General features: G+C 35.7%; 1 protein-coding gene across 1 annotated transcript in view; it reads right to left on the bottom strand.

Annotated features, from left to right (window-relative positions):
* Positions 1–1,154: 1,154 nt before the first annotated feature.
* Positions 1,155–13,877, bottom strand: part of RAB21 (RAB21, member RAS oncogene family) — a 43,974-nt gene continuing 31,251 nt past the window's right edge. The window contains exon 7 of the mRNA XM_030323241.1: positions 1,155–5,548. Coding sequence (XP_030179101.1) covers positions 5,406–5,548 — 143 coding nt within the window. The 3' untranslated portion in view covers positions 1,155–5,405. The remainder of the gene's footprint in view (positions 5,549–13,877) is intronic.

Below are 13,877 nucleotides of genomic sequence, written 5' to 3'. Positions count from 1 at the left end.
CATTAAAGACAGACCAAACATAAGTTTTAATTTTTGGTGCCATGAAGTCTTGTTATGTAACTATTCCAAGTTGTGTAGAGACTTGTTTTATCTTGCTCTGTACTCTTTCCCTGTCGGCTATACCTTCCCTCTTTTTCGTTCCCTCCCTCAAATAAAAACCTATTCTGAATAAAGACTGCTGAATTTTTGAATTGTATATATTGTCAACAGTAGGCCAAAAGTAATGTACTTCAAATGAATTATAAGCAGATGCCTTTTTTCCCCCCGACTGTTCATTTATTTTTGAGAGACACAGAGACAGAGCATGAGTTGGGGAGGGGCAGAGAGAGAGAGACAGAATCCGAAGCAGGCTCCAGACTCTGAGCTGTCAGCACAGAGTTCGACAGGGGGCTCAAACCCACAAACTGTGAAGATCATGACCTGCGCCAAAGTCAGACACCTAATCGACGGAGCCATCCACGTGCCCCAGCAAATGCCTTTCTAATATCCCAATTCACATGCTTAAGGAAGACCCTGATTCTGTCTAAGCGCTGGCTTGCATCTACATTCTAGGAGTCTAGTGAAATCTACCTAAGTGACAAGATTCCTTTTGGGAAGGTTTCATGGAAAGTCAGAAGTTATCCTGAAAGGCAAACATCCCAAAGAGATGTGACAGAAAATAAAATGAAAGTATGCATATACTGACATAACAGTTCCTAAACATGTTGGTGAGAGAAAAAAGCAAGTTGCAAAACATATGCGTAGTAAGACAGAATTTATATAAAAATTTAGAACCCACAAAAACTATGTATTTCTATAGGTAAATATATATGTATATAAATGCACAGCAAAAAGGTAATTGAAGAGAGTATATACTACAAAGCAATGTTTTCCATTTGGGAGAGGGTGCCTGAGGGGCACTTTCACAATATTTATTCTTTTTTTCCTAGAATATATTCTCAGATAATTAAAAAAAATGAGCTTTTACATTTCTAGGAAGTACTACATGTGATGGTTTCCTTAAAAGAGCTTGCTACCAACGATACAGTTTAGCAAATACCACTGTTGTCTGTATTTCAACATTACCGTACTTTATCTCTGCTGTCCCTCACCTTTCTCTCATTGCTCTACACAAGCTCAAACTTAAGGAAGTCATATTAGCTTTTTCTTGAGTATTTGATAATGAAGAGATGATACAGTTGTCTGGAAGTATCAAAATCAAGGTGAGAACTGATACACTGGGAACAAAGACAGACAGGTTCATCTTTTGGCTTTAATGTAAAGCACTTAGAAATACGTGCAGGCCTCTGAAGAGGACAAGGTGCTTAAAGAATAAGATTCTTACTGGGTGTGCCATGTAACATCAACTTGCCATGTTAGTGTATCTACTGAAAATTTGTGGTAGAAAGGCTAATATTTAAAAGCACACTCAGCTTCTCAGAAGAGATGATACATAAATCAGAGAGCATACGCAGTGCTAAAAGTCTATCAAATTAAAGTGGTATTTGTTTAGAAGAGAAGCATTGTTGCTTGAAAGTGGAAACTCTTAAAAGAGTATTTTTACATTTTTTCATTACATATGATTAATATTATAATACTTGCATTTAGGAAAATTTGCTCAGAATTCTGATTGATTTGTTTTCTTTGAAAAGGGAAAAGACATCGAAGCCAGACATATATGTAACATGAATTTTGGTCCAAATACATTATTGTTTTTGTTGACTGAAAATTATAGAACAGCAAAATACTAGAATCAACGCCTATTACAAAATCAAGTGAATGTATATATTCAATGAATCCCAGCTTTTAGTTATTAAAACCTAGGTAATACATTTTGAAATTTAGAAAAGAATAAAGATCTACTTAGTCCCTGTACTTTAGACATTATCGTAAGGCTCCTGCTGGTTGCAACGATCTACACCCTTTTCTAGAAGATCTCAACAGCTTTACTAGCCACAAAATATGTATTCCCTCTTTGCCAGACTGCATCTATAAAGAAAACTATATGGGAAACGGAGGTCAAAAGATGAATTTCAAAAGTTAAAGGCACAGATCAACATCTCACTTCTGGAGAGAATATAAGTGGTAATTATAAGGGTAAATTCTATTATTTGGAGATAACATCAATGATCTAGATTCCTGGTAGCATTTACAATACAGAAAATTGCAAATCATATTACATAGTATGCCAATTCATTTTGTGTATGTTCTAAATATTTGGTACAATGCATAACTTGCCTTATTTAGACATGATAATGTATTTCAAAACAATTATAAAAATGTCAGGTTGTAGAGTTTCATATCTGACTTCTAGTCTACTCCTCACTAACCTCCTGTCATATATCCCAAATTTTATCTTTTCTTGCTGAAAACCTGTATCATTCTTCTTTCTTACTCTAATGCCAAATAAAATGTAATCATTAATAACATATAGCTAATATTAAAAACAAACAAAAAAAAAAGGACTTCAATTTAGCTATAACAGCCATAGCTTTAGGGTGTTTTCAGGTGATTTCCCCAGAACAAAACAAATTCAAACACTCATATTTCATACAATCACATGATGCTTTTTTTTTTTTTTGAGATTGCTGTTTACCCCCAAATTGTTGCAATATACATTTTTAAAAACAATGATCTTCCTCTATAATCACAAAGCAAAACGAGATGCAGAATACTCATCATCATTACAGAAACGATTGTATACTTTTAACATAATATTCAGGTATTTTTAATGACTATCTTATACCAATTTTTAATTATATATACTAAATGTATACACTTACTAGCTGAAAAATATATTGGTTCTACCTACCTACTACTTTTAATATACAATACAACAACTCATGTCTTCTTCCTAATAGTACAATTCATAAGGACAGGAACACAAAAGATATGTTAAAGAAGTGAAGAAAGTATCAGAGAAATTTCCTCAGCCTTAGTTTCTCATCTCTTTCTCTCTCCTTTATGCACATACTGCAATTGGCTGGTCCTCTTTCATTCCTCCTTCATCCTACCTAGAGAACTCTCAGACTTTAGAGCAAGGACAGGTATTCCCTATTATTTATTGTTGCTATTGAATTAGCTTAAATTACAAGGTGAAAAACAGAATGAAATGCTTGAGGTTAAGAATGATAGACAGAAACTAAGGGAGAGTAAAGAAAAAAATATATGGAGAGTGGTTGTACCCCATCAATAATTATCTGGCAACTTTGGAGCAGAGGTTCTTATCTGGACTTAATATCATTAACATAGGGTCAAAAATTGAGAGTACAACTCTTCAATTATCAGGCTTTATGATTTTACTTTTTGAAATCAAGCTCAATTTCATCTCTCATTAGTTTAAAAAACAGTTCACTCTGAACAAGAGCTTCTTTCCCATCTGCATGTACGATAGTAGAAATGGCAAGGCTTTCTTTACTACCTGTGGAAGAACCAGAAGAGCAAAAACAATTTTTCCTGTATTTATACTCATGATTCCTCTGGTCTCCCATGATGCCCTGCATAAACACAAAATTCATAGGAAACTGAGAGACTATACAATCAACAAAACAAAACAAAACAAAACAAAATAAAACAAATGTTAGCTTATCTCTCTGACTCTTCCCATACCATCCTCCCCAAACACACAACAGAGAGAACAGTGTGTTGAGTTTGGGAAGGAGAGGAACTAAAGAAGGTAAAGTGAGGGCTCACAGAACCCTTAATACTAAGTTAAAATTTTAACAGCATAGCATAAAGGTGTCAATCCATTCAACTTTAAACCCATTTGGGAAACCTTAAGCTCTTAACTTAAAAATATGGTAGTACTTCTTTAGTAACTATAACCTCTTTACATCCTCTTAATTGCTCATGCCAACGACTTTATTGCATACTACTGCTTCTTGTAAGAAGTAAATCCAGGAACCATTCCATTTTATCTTAGACATAACATTTACTAGTTTTCCAAGCATGACAGAAATGGAAAAATATATATATTAGAACAAGAACAATGTATGTTAATTTCCACAATTTGTGATCCTTCTGTGAGCACTGTCTGATTCTATTAAAATTAACAAATTTAAGTTCAGTCCTATGCTTAGGAAAAAAAAAAAAAAACCTAATGAGACTAATTTACAAAGCATACAAGAATATAATTTTATAATAAATCTTTCCAGTGTTTGCTATAACCGCATTACATGAAATGTTTCCCTTCACAGAAACTCAGGACAGCTCTTATAAAATGGAACAAACTTTTCTGTGTTCATCTCTGGCAAGCAATGAACAAATACAATTTGCTCACAAAGGATTTAAAAGTGCTGCCCCAGGAGCATGAACTACCCATTAACATGCTGTATGAATGAGTCTTGGTGAGTGGCAACTGTCTGGTACCTCTTCCTCTCTTCTGACACCAGTGAACCCATCTCATATAAAGCCTAAGAGAAAACTAAAGCCATTGCAGAAGTGAAATTCAGCATGCTCCACTCAAATACTTCTAAGGTAACCACTCTAAAACAAAATCAGCAGAATTCATCTCTTTTATCCAAAAAAAATCCCCCCCAAACAAAAATAAAAACAAACAAAAAAAGCCCCCCCAAACCCCAACAAACCAAAAGGCAAATGCTGTTGTTCAATCATCAGAAAGACTTACAGAGGCAAAAATATGACAACAGCAATAATTCAAGTAAAGTATATGTGAAAATTGAAACACGCCACTTTCAAGTTAAGACAAAAGTGAAGGGGAGCTATGATCTTTATGTCAGAGTCAAAAAGCTTAGGCATTATCACCAAATGTTAATTCACTTTACAGTCATCAATGAGACTACTGTATGTAGTTTTGCACCTTGCGCTTGTAAAAGCAGATAAAATATTTAATATGTAATTTTACAATGTATTTTACCAGCTCAGCATACAGGTTGTATATAGATTATATCAAAGTAGTAGACAGTTAAGGGGCCTGTGCAAACCCTGCAAAAATAGTACTTCAGGTATCTGCTAATTTAAAAAAAAAAAAAAAAAAAAGAAAACAAAAACAGTTTGCTGTTTAGAAGTGATACAATTCAAACTACCACAAAATACAAAGGGCTGCAAAAATGTATACCATTCCAACAACATATATAAGTTATTAAATAAAGATTTGATTTAAAAGAATATAAATGAAGCCTTTAAGTAGGTCTTTTCTACATGCATATTATTCCTTATTAAAGAAAAAAATATGTAAAAAGGCCATTGGTAATTGCTTTGTTAACATTTGTAGAAAAATGCCAATTCTCTGGTCACAAACTCCACTAAGTTTAGCACTTAAGGTCTCTGCAGTGTTATAAACGTAATTTAAAATACTGTTAATTCTATAATTCCATTGGTAAAATAATGTGACTTGGAATATGGCAGTCTTCATGTTGAGGGCAATGATCCACAGTTTGTTTGTTTAATCTCTTAAGTGTGATCAGTTATCCAGAAGAACAGCACCCTCCGCCACCGCTCTGGGCTTGAGGTTCATCATCAATAATCTGTACACCCCGCCTTGTGGCTCCTGGTTGACTGGAGCCATTGCCTTTTGCTCTCTCATCCACTTGTGCTGTTTCTATCATCCCTAAGAGAAGGAGAAAACAGAAATTTAAGACCACAATCTATGAATTTTCTCTTTCTATAATTTCAGTATGCCACCACAATAGCCATTTCTGACTTCCAACCAACAGGAAAACTAAATATAATGAACATTTTGTCAGCTCACTGAATAGCTTTTCCTGCAAGTTTAAAAAACTTAATAGCAACTGCATTTGTCCAGTTGCATAATGGCCACAGTGACATCAAGAGAGAGAAAAAGGTTTTTACTTTGAACAAATGTCTGTATACAAGTAATACCCTCAAGATTTTCTAATATACTTGGCAATATGTCAAAGTTTGTATTATTCTGGGGTGCCTGGGTGACTCAATCAGTTTAGCACTTGCTTCAGCTCAGGTCATGATCTCATGGTTCATGAGTTTGAGCCCCGCATCGGACTCTGTGCTGAGAATGCAGAGCCTGCTTGGGATTCTCTCTCTCTCCCTCTCTCTCTGCCCCTCCCTCATCACACCCTCTCTATCTCAAAGGAAAAAAAAAAAAACTAAAAGAAAAAATTAATTAAAAAAAATAGTTCAGGGGCGCCTGGGTGGCGCAGTCGGTTAAGCGTCCGACTTCAGCCAGGTCACGATCTCGCAGTCCGTGAGTTCGAGCCCCGCATCGGGCTCTGGGCTGATGGCTCAGAGCCTGGAACCTGCTTCCGATTCTGTGTCTCCCTCTCTCTCTGCCCCTCCCCCGTTCATGCTCTGTCTCTCTCTGTCTCAAAAATAAATAAACGTTAAAAAAAAAAAATTAAAAAAAAAATAGTTCATATTATTCTAAGTACAACTGATATTTAGGGAACAAGATTTACTTGTCAACAAATAATGTAATACCTTTATGCAAATAATATTTGAAAGAATGAAAGAGTTTAAGATGAGGGAGAAAGAACAGAGCTGGAAGACTCATACTATCTAACTTAAAGATATAGCACATAGTTACCCCAATGGAGTGTGAGATATTGGTGAAAGGAGAGCTCTAAAGATCATAGAGCAGAGTCTGGAAATAGACCCCTACATATATACTCACTTGATTTTTTTTTTTTTTTTAGTAAAATTTTTTTTTTTAACATTTATTCATTTTTGAGAGACCGAGAGAGACAGAGCACAAGAGGGGTGGTGGGGCAGAGAGAGAGGCAGACACAGAATCCAAAGCAGGCTCCAGGCTCTGAGCTGTCAGCACAGAGCCTGATGTGAGTGAGGCTCAAAGTCATGAACCATGAGATCATGACCTGAGCCAAAGTCAGAAACCTAACTGACTGAGCCACCCAGGCGCCCCTGGTCACTTGATTTTTGATGTACGTGCCAAGATTATTCAATGAAGAAAGAATAATCTTTTCAAGAAACAGTATTAGAACTGAACATTTACATATAAAAAATAAACCTTGATCTATCTATACCTCTGACCATATTCAAAAATTAAAAAATGAATTATGAACCTAGATGTAAAACATAAGGTGTGCACAATTATCCAGAAATATCTAGAAAAAAAACATAGGAGGAAATCTCTGTAGGAAAAAAATCTTTGTGATTCTGATTTGGGCAAAGATTCCTCATATAAGACACAAAAACCACAAATCATAAAGAAAAAATGACAAATAAGACCTTATTAAAATTTAGAACTTCTGCTCTGAAGACACAGTTAAAAAATGAAAATATAAGGCACAGATTAGAAGTAAATATTCACAAAATATATAGCGGGAAAAACGAAGAAAGAAAACAGGGAGTCCTTAGAACAATGGTTTCCAAATTTAATTGTACAGGAAAATCCAATGAGATGAAATTAGAAAACATTACAAATTCTAACTTCTACTTATTTTTCTTCAACCTTTCAAAATCTCTATTTTTTGTTTTACAAAAATGTGTAAAATATATGAGTATTTCTGTATGTTCAATAGTTTTTAAACAAGCATATTAGAAATACTCAAATTTTTTTCTAGGAAGATATATGAGATTTATAACACTTCTAAGCTATAGAGCTAGAACCGTGGTACTCACAGTATGGTCTGAGGACCAGCATCATCGCCACACGGGTGCCTGTTACAAATGAAAAGCTCAGGCCCACACCAAACCGACTCTATCAAATATGTATTTTAACAAGATCCCCAAGCAATTGATATGTATACACAAGCAGCAAGAATACAAACAAATTCTCAAATTTTAGTGTGCATCACAATCATATGGAAAAATTGTTAAAACATAGATTTTAGGTACCACCTCCAGAGATTTTGAGTCAGTTGGTTTAGTAGGGCAGAAGAATCTTCATTTCTAAAAAATCTCAAGTGATACTGATGCTGTTGGTCAGGAGACCTCATTAGAGAATTAAAGCTCTACAAGAATTATGAATGACCTTCAGTTTTTTGTAAAACTGAAATTTACTCCAAAGTTTGTGTTTATGTCCATTTTTCTAGAGACAAAAACCATAGTTTCATCAAATTCTCAAGAGTGTGTGGTCCATAAATTAAGGAATATAATTTGACAAAATCATTTCAATCCAATATTCCACAGACTAGGGTTTTCCTAACTATGGTATACATTCTATTGGTGATAAACATTTTCCCTTCTCTCTTTTAAAAAACTTTTTAATCTGAAAAACTTCGAACATAAATAAAAACAGAAAAAACAGCATAATGAAAATCCTTATGTCCATCATACAATTTCATCTATATTCAGCAAGCATCCCTAACACTATCTTTTTTTTTTTTTTTTAACATTTTTTTTTTGAGAGACAGAATGAGACACAGCACGAGCTGGGGAGGGCCAGAGAGAGGGAGACCCAGAATCCGAAGCAGGCTCCAGGCTCTGAGCTTGTCAGCACAGAGCCCGACGCAGGGCTTGAATTTACAGCAGTTAAGATCATGACCTGAGCCGAAATCGAATGTTTAACTGACTGAGCCACCCAGGTGGCCCCCTACCACTATCTTGAATCAAATTCTAGACACATAATTTTATTTATAAATTATTTTAATAAGATCTCTAAAAAATAAGAACTCTTTTTTAAAAAGAACTTTTTTAGGGGTGCCTGGGTGGCTCAGTCGGTTGAGTGTCCGACTTCAGCTCAGGTCATGACCTCACAGCTCGTGAGTTCGAGCCCCGCATCAGGCTCTGTTCTGACAGGTCAGAGCCTGGAGCCTGCTTCGGATTCTGTGTCTCCCTCTCTCTCTGCCCCTTACCCACTGGCATTCTGTCTCTGCCTCTCTCAAAAATAAATAAACATTAAAAAAAAAATTTTTTTAAGTTAATATTCTTTAAAAAATAAATAAAATAAATAAAAAGAACTTTTTAAAAAAGCAGAATCACAATAACTATAATCACAACTTAAAATTTTTATAATTTTAAAAATAAAGAATTCAATTTACTTAAACTAAAAACAAACAAAACACTTCACCCATTTCTCCCCCCCGCCCCGCAAACCCCTGCCTCTCTGTTTTCTGTATCTATGAGATTGATTTTATTATTTACTTTTAGATTCTACATACAGGAGAGATCATGTTATTTATCTTTCTCTGACTTATTTCACTAGGATAATGCCCTCAAGGTCCATCCATGTTGTCACAAATGACAAGATGTTCATTCTTTTTTATGGCTAAATAACATTCCACTCTCTCTATATATACAGGACGTTTTCTTTATCCATTCACCCACTGATGGAAACTTAAGTTGTTTCCATATCTTGGCTATTGTAAATAATGCTGCAACGAATAAGGTTTATCTTCCCATGTTAATGTTTCTGTTTTCTTCCACTTACTATCCAGGAGTAGAACTGCTGAATCATGTCATAGTTCTATTTGTAATTTTTTTAAGAAATCCATACTGTTTTCCCTAGTGGCTGGACATATTTACATTCCACCAATAGTGCCCAAGCGTTCTCTTTTCTTCACATCCTCGCTAACACTTGTTTCTAGCCATTCTAATAGGTATGAAGTATTATCTCATCTCATGATAAGTTTTGGTATTTCCTTGATAATTAACGATACAGAACATCTCTTCATGTACCTATTGGCCAACTCTGTGTCTTCTTTGGAAAAATGTTTATTCAGATCTTTGACCAATTTTTTAATTGGATTGTCTGTAAGGTTTTCTTTTTAATCTATTGAGTTGCAGGAGTTCTTTATATATTTTGGACATTAGCCCCTTATGAGCCATGATTTGCAAACACTTGCTCCCATTTGGTAGGTTGCCTTTTTATTTTGCTGATGGTTTTCTTTGCTGGACAGAAGCCTTTTAGTTTGATGTAGTCTAATGTCTCTTTTTGCTCTTGTTGCATTTGCTCTTGCTGTCAGATTAAAAAAATCATTGCTAAGACCTATGTCAAGGAGCTTACTGCCTATGTTTTCTTCTAGGAGTTTCAGGTCTTAGGCTTAACTCTTCAATTCATTTAAATTAATTTTTGTCTATGGTGTAGAATAGTGGTCCAGGTTCATTCATTTGTATGGGGCTGTCCAATTTCCCCAACACCATTTATTGAAGAGACAGTCCTTTCCTAGCTATATATTCTTGGCTCCTTTGTCATAAGCTAATTGACCATATATGAATGAGTTTATTTCTGGGCTCTGCATTATGTCCCATTGATCTGTGTGTGTTTTTATGTCACTGTTTTACTATAGCTCTGTAATATAGTTGAAAATCAGGGAGTGTTGGGGCGCCTGGGTGGCGCAGTCGGTTAAGCGTCCGACTTCAGCCAGGTCACGATCTCGCGGTCTGTGAGTTCGAGCCCCGCGTCGGGCTCTGGGCTGATGGCTCAGAGCCTGGAGCCTGTTTCCGATTCTGTGTCTCCCTCTCTCTCTCTGCCCCTCCCCCGTTCATGCTCTGTCTCTCTCTGTCCCAAAAATAAATAAACGTTGAAAAAAAATAAAATAAAATAAAATATTTCTTAAAAAAAAAAAAAAAAAAGAAAATCAGGGAGTGTGATCCTCTAGCTTTGTTCCTCATCTCAAGATTTCTTTGGCTATTCAGGGTCCTTTATGGTTCTATACAAATTTTAGGGTTGGGTATTCTCCTTCTACGAAAAATGCCATTGTAATTTTTTTAAATGTTTATTTATTTTTGAAAGGGTGCAAGTGGGGGGAGGGGCAGAGAGAGAAGGGGACAGAGGATCTGAAGTGGGCTCTGTGCTGACAGCAGAGAGCCTAATGCAGGGCTTAAACTCACAAGCTGGGAGATCATGACCTGAGCTGAAGTCGACTGAGCTATCTAGGTGCCCCACCATTGTAATTTTGATAAGGACTGCACTGAATCTGCTTTGACTAGTATGGCATTTAATAATATTAATTCTTCTAGCCTATGAGCATGGAATATCTTTCCATTTATTTGTGTCTTCAATTTCTTTCTTTAATGTTTTATAGTTTTCAACATATGTCTTTCACCTCATTTTCATGAAATTCATTCCTATGCATTTTATCATTTTTTTTAATGTTTACTTTTGAGAGAGAGAGAGACAGAGATAGAACGCAAGTGGGGGAGAGGCAGAGAGAGAGGGACACACAGAATCCAAAATAGGCTCCAGGCTCTGAGCTGTCAGCACAGAGCCCGATGCAGGGCTCAAACTCAGAAACTGTGAGATCACCTGAGCTGAGGTCAGACACTTAACTGACTGAGCCACCCAGGCGCCTGTATTTTATCATTTTTGATGTAACTGCAAATGGGATTGTTTTCTTAATTTCTCTTTCTGATAGTTCATTATTAGTGTCTAGAAACACAACTGATTTTTGCTTATTGATTTCTTATATCCTACAATGAACTATATTTGCTTATTAGTTCTAACAGTTTTTTGATGGGAGTCTTTAAGGGTTTTCTATATATAATATCATCTGCAAATACTGACAGTTTTACTTCTTCCTTTCTAACCTTTTGCCTTTTGTTTCTTTTTCTTTGCCTAACTGCTCTGACTAGGACTTACAATACTATGTTGAATAAAAGTGTCAAAAGTGAGCATCCCTTGTCTTGTTCCTGATCTTAAAGGAAATGCTTTCAGTTTTTCTCCATTGAGTATGATGCTAGTTGTGGGTATGTTGCATATGGCCTTTATTATGCTAAGGTACATTCCCTCTACACCCACTTGGTTAAGAAGTTTTTTTTTTTTTATCATAAATGGATGCTGAATTTTGTCAAATACTTCTCCTGCATCTACTGAAATGATCATATGCTTTTATCCTTCATTTTGTTAACATGGTGTAGCACAATGACTAAGTTATGGATGTTGAACCATCCTTGCATCCCTGGAATAAATCCCATTTGATCATGGTGTTATGATCTTTCCAGTGTATTGCTGAATTCAGTTTACTAATATTTTGTTGAGGGTTTTTGCATTTATGTTCATCAAGGATACTGGCCTGTAATTTTCTTTTCTTGTGGTGTCCCTGTCTGGCTTTGGTGTCAGGGTAATGCTTGCTTTGCAAAATGAGTGTGGAGGAGTTTCCTTCTTTTCTACTTTTTGGAAGAATTTGAGAAGGACTGGTATTCTTTGAATGTTTAGTAGAACATTCTTTGAATGTTTAGTAGAATTCACTAGTGAAGCCATCTGGTCCTGGATTTCTGTTTGTTGGGAGGTTTTTGATTACTGATTCAATCTCCTTACTAGTAATCAGTCTGTTCAGATTTTATATTTCATCATGACTCATTATTGGTAGGTTATATATTTCTAGGAATTTGTTGATGTCTTCTAGGTTGTCCAATTTATTGGCATATAATTGTTCACAGTAGTGTCTCGTGATCCTTTGTATTTCTGTGGTATCAGTTGTAAAGCGTCTGCTTTCACATCTTCCTCCCTCCCTCTCCTTCCTTCCTTCCTTCCTTTCTTCCTTCCTCCCCTCCTCCCTCGCTGCCTCCTTTCCTCCCCTTCCTTCCTTCTTCCCTCCCTCCCCTCCTTCCTTAAACAAGGGGTTCGACATCCAATCCATCTGGGAAATGCTGGTTCTTCTCCTTTAATGTCTATTTATTTGGAGAGAGAAAAGTGTGACTGGAGCAGGGGCAGAGAGAGAGGAGAGAGAAACAAAGAATCCCAAGCAGTCTCCGTGCTGTCAGCACAGAGCCCTACATGGGTCTCAAACTCACGAACTGTGTATCATGACCTGAACTAAAATCAAGAGCTGGACACTTAATCAACTGAGCCACCCAGGCACCCGTCCACTTTCATTTTTATTTGAGTACTCTTTGTTTTTGGTGAGTCTAACTAAAGTTTTTAGAATTTTATCTTTAAAGAACTAGCTCTTAGTTTCGTTGATCTTTTTTCTCTTTTTTGTCTCTGCTTCATTTATTTCTACTCCAATTTTTGTTGTTCCCTTTCTTCCCCTAATTTTGGGCTTTGTTCTTCTTTTTCTAGTTCCTTGATATATAAAGTCATGTTGTTTCTTTGTGATTTTTTTAAAGTTTTATTTATTTTTTGTAATTTCTACTCCCAACATGGGGCTCAAACTCACAACGCTGAGATTGAGTCACATTGCTCTTCCAACGGAGACAGCCAGGCATCCCTATATGAGACTCTTTTTGATTCCTGAGTTAGGTATCGCTATAAACTTCCCTCTTAGAACTGCTTTTGCTACATCCTATAAAGTTTGGTATGTTACATTTACATTTTTGTTTATCTAAAAGTATATTTTTATTTCTCTTGATTTCTTCTTCGACTTGCTGGCTGTTCATTAGCATGTTGTTTATTCTCCACATATTTGTGAAATTTTCAGTTTTCTTTGTGTAGCTAATTTCTAGTTTTATACCATTGTGGTTGGAAAAGATGCTTGATATTTCAGTCCTCTTGAATTTATTAAGACTTGTTTTGTGGCATGATATACAATCTTGGAAAGTGTTCCAGGTGAACTTGGGAAAAAAGTGCATTGTGTTGCTTTTGGATAGAATGTTCTCTAAAAACCTGTTAAGTACATCTGATTTAACATGTCATTTAAGGCCAATGTTTCCTTACTGCTTTTCTGTCTGCATATGTATCCATTGATGTAAATGGGGTATTAAAGTCCCCCACCATTATTTTTATTGCTATTTCTTTCTTTAGGTCTGTTGATATTTGCTTTATATATTTAGGTGCTCCTGTGTTGGGTGCACAAATATTACAAATGTCTTATCTTCTTGTTGGAATGATCCCTTTATCATTACGCAATGCCACTGTCTCTTATTACAGTCTTTGTTTTAAATTCTATTTTGTCTGATATATGAATAGCTACTTCAACTTTCTTTTGGTTTCCGTTTACATGGAATGTCTTTTTTCATCCCTTCACTTTCAGTCTGTATGTATCCTTACATCTAAACTGATACTAACAAACCGGATCCAACAATACATGAAAACAATTATTCACCATAATCAAGAAGGATTT

Source organism: Lynx canadensis, chromosome B4, assembly GCF_007474595.2.
Source record: "Lynx canadensis isolate LIC74 chromosome B4, mLynCan4.pri.v2, whole genome shotgun sequence".
NCBI classification, from domain to species: Eukaryota; Metazoa; Chordata; class Mammalia; order Carnivora; family Felidae; genus Lynx; species Lynx canadensis.
This window is presented reverse-complemented; position numbering and strand designations above follow the sequence as displayed.